This window comes from Dama dama, chromosome 22, assembly GCF_033118175.1.
Source record: "Dama dama isolate Ldn47 chromosome 22, ASM3311817v1, whole genome shotgun sequence".
Taxonomy (NCBI): domain Eukaryota; kingdom Metazoa; phylum Chordata; class Mammalia; order Artiodactyla; family Cervidae; genus Dama; species Dama dama.
Window position 1 is genome coordinate 49,482,085 of NC_083702.1, and position 16,476 is coordinate 49,498,560.

General features: G+C 50.9%; 1 protein-coding gene across 1 annotated transcript; it reads left to right on the forward strand.

The window, feature by feature from the left end:
• The first annotated feature begins 1,588 nt into the window (after positions 1-1,588).
• Positions 1,589-10,173, forward strand: CKAP4 (cytoskeleton associated protein 4). The gene is made up of 2 exons (XM_061125451.1): positions 1,589-2,200; positions 7,700-10,173. Exons 1-2 carry the CDS (start codon positions 1,748-1,750, stop codon positions 9,014-9,016), a joined length of 1,770 nt encoding a protein of 589 aa, XP_060981434.1. The 5' UTR covers positions 1,589-1,747; the 3' UTR covers positions 9,017-10,173.
• The last annotated feature ends 6,303 nt before the right edge of the window (positions 10,174-16,476 follow it).

Here is a 16,476-nt window from a genome sequence, read left to right on the forward strand (position 1 = left end):
CAGCATTAACTGGCCTTACTGAGAGTGGACAAACTGCTTAATTTCTCCATGGCCTAAGATGCCCTGGAGAAGGACATGGCAACCCACTCCAGTATTCTTGTCTGGGAAACCCCATGGACAGAGGAGCCTGGTGGGCTAGAGTCCACCGGGTCGCAAAGTGTCAGACTGCGACTTAGGGACTAAACAACAATATTAAGCCGCACAGGCTCTGGAAAAAGCAGATCAAGGTTCAAATTACGGTTATGGGATATCTTGGGACAATCAGTTGGGGTGGGGCTCAAGCTCCGTTTGCCTCCCATTAAGCAGGTAAAATAATTCCTATCTTAGAAGATATCAGTGAGGTTTGGTAGAACACATATGTAAGTTGCGGAGCACAGAGCCTGGCATTAGTTTAGTTCCTTCCACCAGAGTAGGCGTGGAAGCCCTGATCTGCCGTCCTCTCACTGTGGCCGCTGCCGGTTGCCAGCACGGAGCACAGAGCCTGTCCTTAGCGGGGGCGGTGGACGCAGTGCGGGGGCGGGGGGGGGGGGGGGGGCGTGTAAAGAGAAAATGGAGTTGAACGGGCTTCAGAAAAAAGTCAACAGTGTCGACAGCGAGCTGGCTGGGCTAAGTGGGCCGCTCATGACTCTTCCCTTGAACATCTTCAAGCAGCCCGATAATCTTTGCTAACTTTTCCTAAACATGCCTTTGGGGCCAACTGGTTTTCAGAAAGTCCTTTCGGCCTCGCCTTCAAATCCCAGGAAACAAAAAAGGTCCAACCCCTGGAGGCGTGGAGGGTGGGACTGCGGAGGAGTAAGGGGGATTGGGGGTTTCCCCAGCTCCCCGGGGGAGGGAATGGGGGTCTCTTGCTGCCCCTTTACTCCCACTCCCAGGAACAGGGCTCCTGGGGCGCCCCCCTTCATTCCCTCTCTTCGCAAGCGTCCAGAAGGGAGCGGGACTCGCGCTGAGCCCTCTGCACTAGGTTTTGCCCGGCTCCTCCACTTCCGACCCGCCTATCTCCGGGCCCCGGGGCCCCAGCTCAGTCGCCAGTCCGGGTCCCAGTTGACCCAGGCCTCCGCCCCCTCCCTGCGGCCACCTCGGCAGCCGGTTCCCGCCTCCTTAGACCCGGCCCGGCCGCTCCCCACCTCGCCCCCTGCAGCCGCCTGCCCTGACCTCCACTGACCCGGCTGGGATACCATCGTCGCCCCCCGCCCCCACCGTGCCCCGGTAGACCCCGCTCGGCCACCACCCTCCCCTCCGCCGAACCCCCAACCCCCGGACCTTTTGGCTGGGCGGCCCCTCTTCCTCAGCCACCCTCATCCCACCCGGGCTCCCGTAGACCCGGCCGGGCCGCCGCCTTCCCCTAGATCCCCTCGCCCTATCCCAGCCTCCGTAGACCCCGCGGGGCCGCCCCCCGCTCGGCCCTCCCTCTTTGGGGTCGTGGCGGCAAGGGGAGGGGCCGCCCGCCGGCCCCAGCGTGCGTGGCAGGCGCTCCGGGCTCGGCTCCGCCGGCCTCCCTTCCCGGGAGGCGGGGTCGGCGCCGCGGCGGCGGCGGCGGCGGAGGCAGGCCCCCTCCTCCTTCCTCCCTCGCCCGGCCTCCTTCCTTGCCCGCCCGCCCGCTCTCGCTCTCTCTCTCTCGGCCGCTCCGACGCCAACAGCGCCCGCGTGCTGCTCGCCCAGCCCCGGGGGAGCCCGAGGAAGTTTCCCCGGCCGCGCGCCCCACTCGCTCGCCTCGCAGCCCGCGGCCTCAGCCGCCGCCGCGCCCGCCATGCCCTCGGCCAAACAAAGGGGCTCCAAGGGCGGCCACGGCGCCGCGAGCCCCTCGGAGAAGGGCGCCCACCCGTCGGGCGGCGCGGATGACGTGGCGAAGAAGCCGCCGCCGGCGCCGCAGCAGCACCCGCCGCCGCCCGCGCCGCACCCGCAACAGCAGCACCCGCCGCAGCATCCGCAGAACCAGGCGCACGGCAAGGGCGGCCACCGCGGCGGCAAGGCTGCTTCCTCCTCCGCCGCCGCCGCCGCCTCGTCCTCCGCGTCCTGCTCGCGCAGGCTCGGCCGGGTGCTCAACTTTCTCTTCTACCTCGCCCTGGTGGCGGCGGCCGCCTTCTCGGGCTGGTGTGTCCACCACGTCCTGGAGGAGGTCCAGCACGTCCGGCGCAGCCACCAGGACTTCTCCCGGCAGCGGGAGGAGCTGGGTCAGGGCTTGCAGGGCGTCGAGCAGAAGGTGGGTACCCAGGCCCCCCAACCTCCGTGCTCCCGGCGGCGGCGGCACCCGTACCCACAGCCGGGCCCCCTCGTGCCCTCCCGGCCGGGGCCCTCGCCGGCCCAGGCCGGGTGTCCTCCGCCAGCGGCCCGGGGTCCCCTCGCCCCGGCCCCTTGGCACCGAGGCAGCCCCCAGACCCTCTTTGTTAATGGCCGCTGAGGAATCGCCCGGAGGATGTTCCGGCCGCCCAGGAGGGTGGGCCAAGGGCCTGTCACAGGACATTAGCGGTGACCTGTAAGGAAGCCGGCAGGCTCTGGGAAGCTCATTCTTTTTGGATTAGGAACCGCTGAATGGGCAGAGTTGTCTGGAGAGAAGCTTGGAAGGGAAACCAGCGCATCCCTGGAAGCCTCGGGCAAGGCCGCACCTCTGCTCGCCCCGTGGGAGACATCTGAGCCAGATTTTAATAGACCCGGAGCCCGGGGAAAGAGAAGCTAGTAATGTTACTCATTTGTATAGTTCTGATGAAATATTTCATCTCGTTAGGCCCCCTGCGCTTTATTAGACCAGTGTACCTAAGTGGGCCTTGGAAGTATGATAGCATATTTCAGCCTTAGAGGAGAGGAACGGCCAAAGATACTAGGTCACACTGGTGAATAATACCACGGAAGTACATTTATATGATGTTTAAAGGGCTTACTCACTTATTATCTAATCCTTATGGCAACCTTGGGAGGGAGGGGAGGAGAGAGGACTGGCAGTTTTGACTCCGTTTTCCGGACCAGGAAATTGAGATTTAGAACTTAATTGATAAAGACCGCAGCTGGTGAGTGGCAGATTGCACGACAGCCTTGGGGCCACTGGGGCCTGTTTCAGGTAGGGATGGACCCACCTTTCAACACGAAGCTGCTTAGGGTCTACCTTTTCTGATTTTTCTTTTTACACCAAGTGCAGCTCCTTCAGCCTCGTTCCCCGTCCTCCGTCCTCCACTCATGTCATTGCTCAATGAAACTTGGTTGCATGATTGAAACAAAAAATCCCGCCACCACTTCTGAGCCCGGAACTGCTGCCTCCTTTTCCCAGCATGCTGCCGGCCCTGCCAAGTTTCTATCGACTGTGTAGAATATGCAGGACTAGGAATTTCCTCTTAAGACTGGCGGAGCAACTGGAGTGAGTCATTTTGCTCCATGCTGCAGGCCAAGGGAGGTGACTTTTCTAAGGGAATTAAGTAGGCAGTGCTGCTTTGCCTATCTGGAACGTCAAATCATTCTTAAAAAATAGACATACTGCTGAAGTATCATCAGCAGGCTCTCTGTTTCCTCTCTTGATCCACCCACTTACCAATCAATCATAATATTTGGTGAAGTCTAATAGTCGCATGGCTCCTGGTAGGCCCTGTGGAGGGTGCGAAGGACAAATCCTATTTGTGAAGCGGCCCACAGGTAGGTTTGGGTTGAGGGTGACTGCTCTGTGAGTTCAGAAGAGAGAGGAGGTGGAGTTTGCCCAGGCCTGTGACCCGGTGGCCAGCGTGGTACCAGTCTAGATCTATATGGTGGTGGATAACTGTTGAGAGGCGGCATGAGGAACACACAGGCTTGTTTGGCAGATGCTACATGGCCATCCTGCCCGCAGCAGAGTAACATTTAAGGAGGCTGTGAGAGGGGAGGCTGAAGCGGAGGCCCAGATGGTGGAGGTCTTGAGTTGAGGCAGGAGAAATTGAGGTTTATTCTCTCTGCTTCCTCCCTGCCCCTCCCTTATTCTTTCATCTGGTTCCCCCTCTTGCTCCATCACAGCTTTGTACAGATTCCCTTTCCTTTGGGGTACTCAGTTCTTCCATCTCCACAGTAAGGGGAGGACTCTCTCCAGGTTTTCAAGAATCCACCTGGCTGTAAACCATTGAAATTGTGACCTTTCTTTTTTAGTAGTGTAGTCAGGCTCATATTTAATGCCTCATGTTTATTGTGCATTCATCTGACTCTCACAGTGCCAACAGGTAGACTGATACAATCCCCTTTTCACAGACTGGGAAAGTGAACAGCAGGAGGCTGAGTAACTCTACATGGTTACACAACCAGCAAGTAGCAGTGCTAGGATTCAAACTGCAGTGAACTCCTAGAACACGCTTCACCACTTAACCTGTTCACTTTGCCATCTTTCCCATGCCTTGCTTAGTACCTAGTAGGTGCTCAGTTAATGCTCATTTCATTGACTTGGAACATTTGCCACATAGGATCTTCCACTGCATGTGGTCAGTTCTCTCTGCATCTCCAGGGTGGCCAGTAGATTTTACTTTGCCTTGAGGAGTGAGTAGTGATGAGTGGTCCTCTGACAAACTAAGTTTGAGCACCTTATTCCTCTGAGGATGAGGGTTTGGTTCTTCTCAGAGACATATTCTTACTGTACTGTTATTATTCATAATTAGTCTTCACTGTGGGCCAGGTATTCCCCGTTACCCTCTGAGACATGAACACCATTTCACAGATAGGCCAGCTGAGTCTGGAGCAGTTGTGTTATTATTCATTCAGGGTCACGTGCAGACCCTCAGTGGTGGAGCTGGGGTTGGAAGCAGAGCAGGGTGACTTTGAAGCATGCTATTCCACTTCCCTTTTGGGTGCCCACCTGGTCTCGTTCTCAGATGCTGTCAGTTCTGGGGTATGGCCCAGGTCTGCTGAATGGGCCGAGAGGCTGGCCTGTTCTTAGCCTGAAGATTTCAGCAGGCACAAATGGGCGCAGGGCTTCAGAAACCCTGGTTCTGGTCTAGGCCCTCTGAAGGGCTTGGGTTGCCTTGGCAGATCCAGGGTGGCATACAATGATTTTAGGAGTAGGCTTAAGGCTGGCGGGGTCAGTTGAATGAGACTAAGAGCTGTTTGTGGGCAAGTGAGTTCTCTGGTTGTATTTCTTTGTCCTCTCTTACTCTGGGCTAGGAGTCCAGTGCACACAAAGTGCACACTCGGTGCACTTTGAACATGCTTCTTCCCGGGTGTATCACTGGAGGCCAAGAGTGCAGTTTCTAAACTCAGACATTCTTGGATTCTGATGCTCAGCTCTACCACTTCCCAGCCTCCTGCTTTGTAAAATGGGGATCAATAGGAGCTGCCATGAGATGATTATAAGAGTGGATTGAGGTGATGTCTCTTAAATTTGCATAATTATTTACATCAAGTTCCTGTTGAATATCAGCCACCGCTAACTAGTCTCACCCCTGCCCCTACTGTGAGCTCCTCGGGGGCAGGGGTCCTGTCTTAGTGTCACTCTGCCCTCGCATCTTGTCCACCACTTAGTGGGCATCCCACACATGCTGGGGAAATGTACAGTCACTGCATATTGGTTATAATGGGGTCTTTGCATGTGAAGATGGACAGCTCAGAGGATGAATAGCACCAACATAGGGAGAAACTTTGTGTGCCCTTTTCATTGGTTTCATCGGTCATTTCCTATCTAGTCCCCTTCCTAGCCATCTGTAAAGAGCCAGTCCAGGTTAGGAGTGACAGACAGGTTGGGGGAAATGGACCAGCCTGCTCTTCATCAGGCTTCGCTCTGTAAATTCATTCATTCTTTGATTCATTCAGAAAACACTGATGAACACCTACCATGTTTCAGGTACTGTGCCTACCTGTTCACACCTCTGTTCTGAAATCTGTGCTTAAAACAGGCAGATTCTGTGACTGAATAACCTAATTTCAGAGGTCAGCTGTCTCTGGTACCTTCTCAAGGTGTCCTTTATGGCTCAGGTTATATTTGGTTGAGCAGGGAAATTGTCTAAGTATTCTGGAGTCCCTGAGAACCTTACTCTAATTTGCTTTAAAATCACAGACTGATAGAAGCAATAAAGGACTTTAGAAACCTATCTGTTAATAGATGAAGAACTTGGGACTTGGAATTTGAGTGTGACTTCCTTGTGCTCACAGAGCTGATTGTTGGTGGGACTGGAACTAGAGCCCAGAGTACTGTTCATAATGAAGGTGACAGTTACTGTTCACAGGTTGCACGGTGGTAAAGAATCTACCTGCTAATGCAGGAGACACAACAGATGTGGGTTTGATCCCTGGGTCAGGAAGATCCCCTGGAGGAGGAAATGGCAACCTGCTCTAGGATTCTTGCCTGGAAATTCCCATGGACAGAGGAGCTTTGAGGGCTGTAGTCCATGGGGTTGCAAAGAGTGAGCGACTGGGCACAGCTATGTGTTAGGCCCAATTTAAGTGCTTTATATATATTAACGCACTTTATTCTCACAAAACAAGCTAATAAATTAGATACTATCTTTGTTTCCATCCTGTGGCTGAGGAAACCAAGGCATAGATAGGCTAAATTACTTGCCCAGGATCACACAGCTAGGAAGTGTCCAAGCTAGCATTTGAGCATAGGTAGTCCCATTCTAGAACCCATGCTATTTTTTTTTTTTTAAGCCCTTCATTATGGAAATGTTCAAGCATTAAGAAAAGAAGAGATCAATATAGTGAATGCTACTTTCAGTAATCATCAATTTTTTGCTATTTTATTTAATCCGTTCACCACCCCTTTCTCCTCTCGTTTTGTCATGCGTAGTTCTGTTCAGCAGTTCTGACTGTGTTGGCAGGCCATTAATCATCATACTCTCAGCCTCTCAGGACAGTAAACCTGCTCCCTGGAGTGGTTCCCAGGTCAGACCCTGTTTAGGGTAGAATTTATTTAGAATGAATGTATAGTGGCAATCAGTATCATAATGTGTTCACAAGCCAGAACATGCTAAGGGCCACTGGTCCACTGATCACATTTTCAGTTGAGGACAGTGACTTTTCAGGGCCAAAGAGCTAGAACTACCACGCAGAGACCTGGACCTGCCCTCCTGCCTTCCTGCCCACTGTCTCCCATGTGCCTCAGCTTTGTTTCTATGAAAACTTGGGACCTTTCAGTTGCAAGAGCTAAAAATTCAGCTAAAGCTGCCCTAAAGAAAGATGGAGGGAGGGAAAGAGATAATTTATTGGCTCGAACTTACTAGTTCCAGAGTAGATTCCTTCCAGAGTAGATGTCTTCAGTATGACTGTCTCCAGGGATTTAAATTGTATCTTCAGAACTTGATCTTGCCCTCCCTGAGTTCTGCTTCCTTCTGTGCTGGCTTGATCTGTAGGCAGGCATTGATCATGTGCTGGTCTGAGCTGTTCCAGGCTTCCCTCATCCTATAGCTAGCAATTCCAGTTGAAAGAGGTTTCTTCTCCCAGTAGTTTTAAGAGAAGTTTTGGAATCGACTTGCTGGCCTGGCTTAGGCCACATGCCCATCTGCTAATCACTGTAGTTCCAGGAAGGGGTAGGGAAGTGGGTAGATGGAAAGCATTGATTGGTCAGGCCTAGAGGGCTTGGAATGAAGCCTTTGGGTTGGTCCCCCAAACCACGTGGGCTGTGTGTAAGGATGGTTCCCCAAAGGAGAATTATGGTGCTGTTCTGTTGGAGGAGGGACCTTAAAGCTGGGCAGATCAAAAGAAATATAGGTGAAGCATAAAACCCTTCAGCAGTTCTCTGTGGTTAACATTTGGATTTTGGTTACAGGTGCAGTCCCTGCAAGCCACGTTTGGTACTTTTGAGTCCCTTGTGAGGAGCTCCCAACATAAACATGATCTCACAGAGAAAGCCGTGAAGCAGGGGGAGAGTGAGATCAACCGCATCAGTGAAGTTCTACAAAAACTCCAAAATGAGATCCTCAAAGACCTCTCTGATGGGATCCATGTGGTCAAGGATGCCCGGGAGCGGGACTTCACCTCCCTGGAGAACACTGTGGAGGAAAGGCTGACGGAGCTTACCAAGTCCATCAATGACAACATCGCCATCTTCACAGACGTCCAGAAGAGGAGCCAGAAGGAAATCAACGACGTGAAGGCCAAGGTCGCCTCTCTGGAAGACTCAGAGGGATACAAGCAGGATCTGAAAGCCTTGAAGGAAGTGGTTAAGGAAATACAAACCTCAGTGAAGTCCAAAGAGAAGGACATGGAGGCCCTGAGAAGCACCATCCAGACCATGGAGTCGGATGTCTACACGGAGGTCAAAGAACTGGTGAGCCTCAAACAGGAGCAGCAGAGGTTCAAGGAGGCGGCCGATTCGGAACATCACACCCTTCAGGCGCTCACGGAGAAGATCCTCAGGGCGGAGGAGTCGGTTGCCCGCCTCCCCGACGAGATCAGGAGACTCGAGGAGGAGCTCGGCCAACTCAAGGCCGCAGCCCTCCGGCCAGAAGAAGACGGGGCCTTCAGACCCTCCGAGGCCTTTGAAACGCTCCAGAAGGAGAGCCAGGGCTTGGCCTCGCGGCTGCGGAGCGTGGAAGACGGGGTGCAGGCGGCGCGGGCAGCCTGGGCGCGCCAGGGCGAGAGCCTGGAGGCGCTGCGCGCGCAGAGCGAGGAGCAGGCGCGGCGCCTGGCGGGGCTGCAGGAGCGTGTGGCCGGCCTGGGCCCCGCCACCGACGCCGAGGGCGGCCTGGCGGGCACGGTGCGTGGCCTCGGCGAGGCCCAGCTCTCGCTGGCCGGTGACGTGGACGAGCTGAAGCGCCGCATGGCTGAGCTCCCCGGCGCCGTGGAGGCTCTGCAGAAGGTGCAGGAGCAGGTCCAAACGCTGCTGGGCCGCGAGGCCACCGCCGCGCCCTCCCAGGACCTGCTGGACAGACTCTCCTCTCTTGACAACCTCAGAGCCTCCGTGGGCCAGGTGGAGTCGGACTTGAAAATGCTCAGGACTGCCGTGGACAGTTTGGTCGCGTACTCGGTGAAGATTGAGACCAACGAGAACAACTTGGAGTCGGCCAAGGGTTTGCTAGAGGACCTGAGGAATGACCTGGATAGGTTGTTCGTGAAAGTGGAAAAGATTCACGAGAAAGTCTAAATGGATTGCGTGTGCAGGGCACGGATGGCCAGTGCAGTTTTTCATGACCAAAAAAAAAAAGTGTTGATGGCCCCCCCACACCTCTCCCCCCACAGCCAGGTCCCTCCACGACCCGCACCACCAGGACCTCCCGGGCCTTCTATGTTTTTGTGCCCGGTTAACTTATTTATGATGGTTATCACGCGCCACCAGTTGCGCAAAAGTCTTCTGCTTCTGCTTTGGGTGGGGGGCGTTCCTGAAGGCCCGGCTTCTGTGCCTCAGAGGCACCTTCTAGAAGGGATGTCTCTCCCTCGTGTCAGGGAAGAACCGTAGTGGCTGCAATTGAGGATTAACAGAAGCAGATTAACCTCAAAAATCCTGCCTGGCTGGCAGATTTCAAGCAAAATGTGGGGGGAGGAGGTACTTTTCTTTCTAATTGTCTTTAAGGAAAATTCGTTTTATTTTGTTTTTATTATTTTTTTTTTTAGTACTTCTGGCCGAGGTTTTCATGAGATGTCACTCACTTCTTGTCTTCCACTTCCAACTGGTTACGACTTGTTAAGGTCAACTCTGAATCGAGAGGGGGCCAAGCCCTCCATTTTTAGTTGCATCAGCTGTTTGATGGTCGCCTTCTGTGGGGAAAGGTGTCTTTTTCATTCCTGAACCATTTCACGATCTCAGTGGTAACTATGCAAAGAATTCAGACGGTTCTGGATGTGAAGGCACAACTCCCCACAGAGTCCCCTGTGGCCGACCTGTGTCACCTCTTGATAAGGCCCCAAATCGTGCATTCAGAATAAGGGTTTAGAATCCCTGAGAGTCCTTGGATTCCTTCAGGAAATGTATTACGAGAGCTGCTCATAAAGGCATAGACTGCCTCCCCAGGGAATGGAGGCCACTGTCTCTCTTTTACCACAATGTTCTTGAAGAGGTTTGCTGTCAGCAGACCCCATCCATCAGTGAGGAACGTGTGCATTTTCTGTAGCCATTTGCTGTTTCCCTTCCCCCTTTGAGCTGTACTGTTCTTTAATGGCTGTCTTGCCCTTTAAAAAGAAAAAAGAAAAAAAGAAAAAAAAAGGAAAAAGAAAAAAAAGGTTTGTTTAGTTTACTGTGAAATGAACTGTATGGCTTATTTACAGTATTTTTAATTCTTAATAAACACTTGAGCTTTGTTATGACTTTTCCAGAATGGTGGTTTTCTTAGAATTTGGTAACTTTTAATGATGTATTAATGTGCAGTATTCAGGATTAGAAAGATGAGTAGTTTTCAATTGTAAAACTTTTTTTTTTTAAATTCTGCAATCAAGATGTCCTCCCTGTTAGGCCTGGGCACCTAGTTTTGATTTGACTATTAGCAGTTTTCTTTATAGGTCATTGCTTGACCCCAGTGCTTAACTATAGCAGAGGGTTACAACCCTGGCTTTCTGTTAGACTCTTGGAGCCTTAAAAAATACCTGGGGCCCCTCTCCATTGATTTGGATTCAGTGGGTACAGAAGGCTGGCACTAGCATTTTAAAGGCTTCCTAGCTGAGGGACTTCCCTGGTGGTCTAGTGGCTAAGATTCTCCAGTCCCAGTGCAGGGGACCCAGGTTCGATCCCTGGTCAGGGAGCTAGATCCCACATGCCACAGTTAAAAGAGCTTGAAGGCCACAGCTAAGATCTGGTGCAGCCAAATAAGGAAAAAGAAATGTTAAAAAAAAAAAAAATCAATAAAGGCTCCCTAGCTGATTCTAATGTGTAGCCAGGTTTGAGAATCAGTGTGTTGATTCATCTGGGTGACCTTTGGCCTCTGTGCAAACCTAGGAATGTTGACTTCTCAGGTTGCCATACCTGCCACTCTATAACAAAGGATACTGTTCATTGAATTGAGTACCTGTCTGCCAGGCATGGTGCTTAGCACTTCATAGGCTTCTGTTTATTCCTTCTAATATTCCCCGGAGGTAGGCAGTATCATTCCCCGTTTTATAAAGGAACAACAGGCTTGTAAACAAGCACAATGTGCAGTCATTAGCTTGGAAAGGGCAGGGCTGAGGTTTGAACCCAGTCCCTGCTCTTAGCTGTGAGTGTCCTCCACCTTCCCCCAGCACACGGGCAGGGCTGCGCTGACCTGTGCAATGCCTGCTGTCTGCCGGTTCAGAGACTGCATGAGCTCTTTTCTCTCCCAAAGGGAGAGGGCGCCGGGGAGGCCAAGACCTGAGTGCATGTGGAGCTTCAAGCTTCCACTCGACTGGAGGGCCTCTCATCTCTGAACGTCTCTGTCGGTCATTCTGCATCCTGGGGTCAGCATCCCTAAGCCTTCACGACTCTTATTTTTCCCAAAGCAGTTTGCGCACCAAGATGGGCCTTTTATTAGTGTTAGCTATCATCTGTATTTTCATTTTAAAGTCAAAGAGTTGATATGTATGTTTTAACAACTCATTTTGCCCTCTTTGGGGGAGGGTGCTGAGCAGGATAAACCCCCATGTTTGGAGCAAATTAAATTCTGGTTCCTTCTCAGGTTGGTTGGTTGCATCAGGCATATTCTTGCTCTCTTACCTACGTTTCTGCAGTCCTTAATCTCAGACTGTGGAGTAGTTTAATATATTCTCATTGAATATTCATAGTTGAAAACATCTACTAGGGTCAGAGAAGTAATTAGATATAAATTCAAGTGGTAAAGATAAAAGGAATGCATTACGAGATCTTACCCCAAGTAACGATCACAATTCAGTCTTATTCATGTATCTGCTCACTTATCCATTCAGTGGACACTTGTTGAGCCCATAGCCAAACATTTTGCCAAATACCAGTGAATTCAGGAAGCACCTGACAGGATCCTTGTCTTTCAAGGACCTATAGCTGAGTGGAGTGGGAGTGACAGTCCTCAAAGCTGGTGGATGGCATAAGGAATCACAGGTGCTGTAGCCAGGTCTAATGGGGTACAGAAGAGAGTGGCAAGTTCTGCGAGAGTTGGGCCAGGGTGGTTAGCATAGATTCGCAGAGGCCTGCGGGAAATCAATTGGAATGTGTCTGTGAATAATGGGAACACTCAGGAAACATGAGGCTGCCCCACCCTTTGAACAGGGGATAGGCACAAGTTACTGAAGCCCTTGATTAAACTGTGGATGATTCAGGGACTTCCCTGGTGGTCCAGTGGCTAAGACTCCATACTCCCAGTGCAGGGTGCCTGGGTTTGATCCCTGGTCAGGGAACTAGATTCCACATGCCCCAACTAAAAAGATCCCTAATGCCATAATGAAGATCGAAGATCTTGCATGCCGCAGTTAAGACCCGGTGCAGCCAAATAAATAAGAATAAATACTAAAAAACAAAAAAACTGTGGATGACCCAGCACCAGGATAATCGATTGCAGTGAAATTCTCCAGGCAAGACTGGCAGCATGCTGGTAAGGGAAGTGCTACCATGTCCCATGGCACTTAGGATGGTGATGATAGTGAGGGTGATGATGATACCTAACAGGATGACTGCGAGGGTTGCATGGGGCCATGGGTGGAGAGGGTTTAGGTTAACACAGCATCTGGCTATAGCAAGAACTCCAGGGCTCATTCATGTGCAGCCATACCAGAGGGTAAAAGATTGAAATACTTCTGTGCTGCTTGGTAAACACCTGCGGCCCTGAGTGCCTTCTTTTGGGACCACTAACCTTTTTACAGTCTGGCAACTAACAGGCTAAAATATGGATGTACTGGAAGCTCTAGGACAGTGCTTCAGCCTCATGGCCAGCATTAATTCGGAAGACTGGGCACCCATGCTTTGACAGTGGTTAAATATTCAGAAATCACCCTATGTTTTCCACAAGAGCCTGTGGAAAAGATCCTGATGCTGGGAATGATTGAGGTCAGGAGGAGAAGGGGCTTCTAGAGGATGAGATGGTTGGATGGCATCACCAACTCAATGGACATGCATTTGAGCAAACTCTGGGAGATCATGAAGGACAGGGGCGCCTGGCAGGCTGCAGTTCATGGGGTCACAGAGTCAGACATGACTGAGCAACAAGAAAATGTTTTCTTCAAAGCATGCTTCTGAGCTATGGATCTAAATATCCAGTAACATCTGGACACACTGCACCACCCCCTGCCCCCCGACATCTCACAGGGTTCAAAACTAACGTCATTGCTTTTCCCTGGAATCAGTGTAACCACGGTTCCCTTGTTGCTTGAACTAGAAGCTCAAGAGTCCCTCCTGTCTTCCCAACTCTCCACTTTCCTGTCCTTCCCCATCCTCTTGGATGGAAACCCAGACACAGCCACTCCATCCCACATCCCCCAGCCTTTCCTCCATCACTGGATGGTCCCTGAATTCCAGCAGCAACCCCTGATTGCACCCTCTGCCTATTCATACAGAAATCTGGTTTGTGCACTCACCATTCACTCACTACTTGGACAGCACCGCTCTCTGTGGAACAAAGAGATGACGAGGAAAAGACATGTGGTTCCTGCCCTCATGAGGTTTACAGTCCGGCTCTGGGGAGGCAGTCAGTGTGGAAAGAAACAGCTAACTGTACAAACTGCCGTCCGTATCTTGAGGGATCTGAACAGCTCCTAGTTGGCCTCTTTGTCTCCAGCCTGGTTCCCATTCAGGGGATCCCCAGTGGGTATCTGGTACGATGTTTCTCAAAAGCTTTGAGAAAGAGACTTTCTCAAAAGTCAGCCTGTGTCCTTTCCCCCCACTTAATCCTTCAGTGTCTTCCCTTTGGCTTCAGAAGAATAGCCCAGTTAAAAACCAGTGTGCTTACAGATACAACAGGTCAGATGTTGTATGATTCCATGTGTATGAACTATCCAGAATAAACCTACAGTGACTGAAGGCAAGTTGACGGTTGTGGGGTAGAGGGAGGGGGAAGGAGTTGTGGAGAGCATCTGCTTAGCAGGCCCCAGGTTTCTTTTGGGGTGATGAAAATGATACCATAATAGTGGTAGTTGTTACACAACACCGTGGTCATACTAAACTCCACTGAATGATTCACTTTAAAATGTTTAACTTTGTTTTGTGAATTTCATCTCAATTAAAAAAATGGAAAAAAATGGAAAAAACAAAAATAAACACAGGAAAAATCCTGTGCTCTGAATTACTCTAGAACGGATTTCTTCACTGAAAAATACCCAGTACTTCCTGAGTTTACTTTTTATTGAAGTATAACATGTGAGTTTTAAGGCATACACATCAGAAGTACACAGCTGAATGAATTTCTACACATGACATACCATGTGCTAACCACCAGATCAAGACAGACGTTTTCAGTACCCCACAAGCTGCCTATGCCCCCAAGTCACGTTACTTCCCAAGGTAACCACTCTTTTGACTGCCATCACCATAGATTACTTTAGTCCATTCTTGACTTTTATATAGATTGAATCGTACCACATAAGACCTGATATTCCTTTAAAAAAAACTTCATTGAGATATAATTCACACACTGTAAGATTTATTAAAATATACGATTGCTCTTAGTATATTTACTTAAGGCTGAAAACATTCTTATTTGATAAATCTTGCCCCGTCACAGACTTAAAAAAAAAAAAAGGCACATAGTAGGTGTTCAATAAATAGCATCTGTTTGCATTCATAAGGTTTTTTGAACTGGACAATAAATTTTAGGGTCTCCATCTTACTAGTCAACAACTCTGAGAGGACAAAGTGTGAAGAGTGGACCCGGGCTGGGTCCAGAGGGGAGGAGGTGAAAACCACAGAGGCAGGGGCTTTGACTTCCTGTCCTCCTCCTCAGGCTGCAGCTGGCCAAGACTGGATTCCACAGGGCGCTGTGTATTATGAACAGGGCAGAACTGTATTCACTCTGGGAGACAAGATGAAGGCTGAGGTCTCCTTTCCTTGAGAGATTCCCACACACGTATGTAGGATCACGTGTCATACAGCATGCAATGGCAAAGGGTTGCATACAGGAGGGACTGATGAGGCCCTGGACCTCTGTTCTTGCCTGCCCAGCATCAATCCTCCCGTGTCTGGCAACAGCTCTTCTGTTTTTATTCACAGAATCACTCCTTCCCATTCCTGGTCCACCGCAATTTGATGAGACTGACCGGGGATAAACACATGACCCAGGATTGGCCCGTGAGAAATCCCATTCTCCTGGTCTGATTTGTCCAAGATGAACAAGTCGACTGAAAAGATACACAAAGAAATACTACTAGTGTAGACCCACAAGGACTACACTAAAGAGATACACAAAGATCTTCCTGACCCAGGAATCAACCCGGGGTCTCCTGCATTGCAGGCAGATTCGTTACCCTCTGAGCCACAGGGGAGCCCTACACAATATGAGAGTTAAATTTTGTGGGGGGCAAAATGAGGCCTGCAGCCTGGAGACAGCACCTCAGATGGACAGCTCTGAGAGACTGCTCCAAAGAGGCAACGGGGGAAGGTCAATATATAAGATTTTGGTGAAGGGGGAGCTTAATGCAATCAAGTGCTTATTTTATAAATGATTTTCTCCTAGTCATGAGGAACTGATGTCACCATGAAGGGATTTGGTGATTTTCTAGATAGGAAGAGATGAAAGGATTGGGATCATGAAATCAATTCCTGAAAATATTTATCTAAAGACCTGTTCTACCAGTTTCCCTGGAGCAGTGCCTCACTCCCCACCCTGAATTCCCCTCAGAGGGCGTTGAAGGTTGGCAGCTGCAGTAGCACGGGGTTCAGACTTCGCAGAGGCCGACGGCAAATGCCCTTGTTGCCGTTCAGTCGCTGGCAAATACTCTTGGCAAGTGTCAATTTGTAGCTGACAAACACATGTCCCAGTCTCACCCACTGCTGCCGGGACTTTCTAGAAAGGGGTGCCCTCTGTCCACTGGCTGGATATAAGCCCACAGCTGCTAGGGGCCATCCTATGTGGAGAGATCACTGAGAAGGAAGCTGGCATGCTGCTGCTGCTGCTGCTAAGTCGCTTCAGTCGTGTCCAACTCTGCACGACCCCATAGACAGCAGCCCACCAGGCTCCCCCATCCCTGGGATTCTCCAGGCAAGAACACTGGAGTGGGTTGCCATTGCCTTCTCCAATGCACGAAAGTGAAAAGTGAAAGTGAAGTCATCAGTCGTGTCCGACTCGTAGCAACCCCATGGACTGCAGCCCACCAGGCTCCTCCATCCATGGGATTTTCCAGGCAAGAGTATGGGAGTGGCGTGCCATTGCCTTCTCCAGAAGCTGGCATAGAGGAAAGCAAATCCAAGGGATGGCCGTAACTGGTTCCTGATGACATAGAATGAGAACCTAGACCCAGCTGTGCCCCAAAGCTCCAGAAGCCACGTTCTTTACTACATGGAATCGTACACCGTTGTGCCAACTTTTGGCTTCCCTGGTGGCCAGTGGTAAAGTATCTGCCTGCAGTGCAGGAGACTCATGTTCAATCCCTAGGTCACAATGATCCCCTGGAGAAGGAAATGGTAACCCACGCCAGTATTCTTGACTGAAGAATCCCATGGGCAGAGGAGCCTAGTGGGCTACAGTCCATGGGGTCACAGAG

Coding starts and splice junctions, on each gene's coding strand:
- CKAP4 (XM_061125451.1), top strand. CDS start 1,748: ATGCCCTCGGCCAAACAAAGGGGCTCCAAGGGCGGCCACGGCGCCGCG. Junction 2,201..7,699: donor TGCAGGGCGTCGAGCAGAAG/GTGGGTACCCAG, acceptor TTTTGGTTACAG/GTGCAGTCCCTGCAAGCCAC.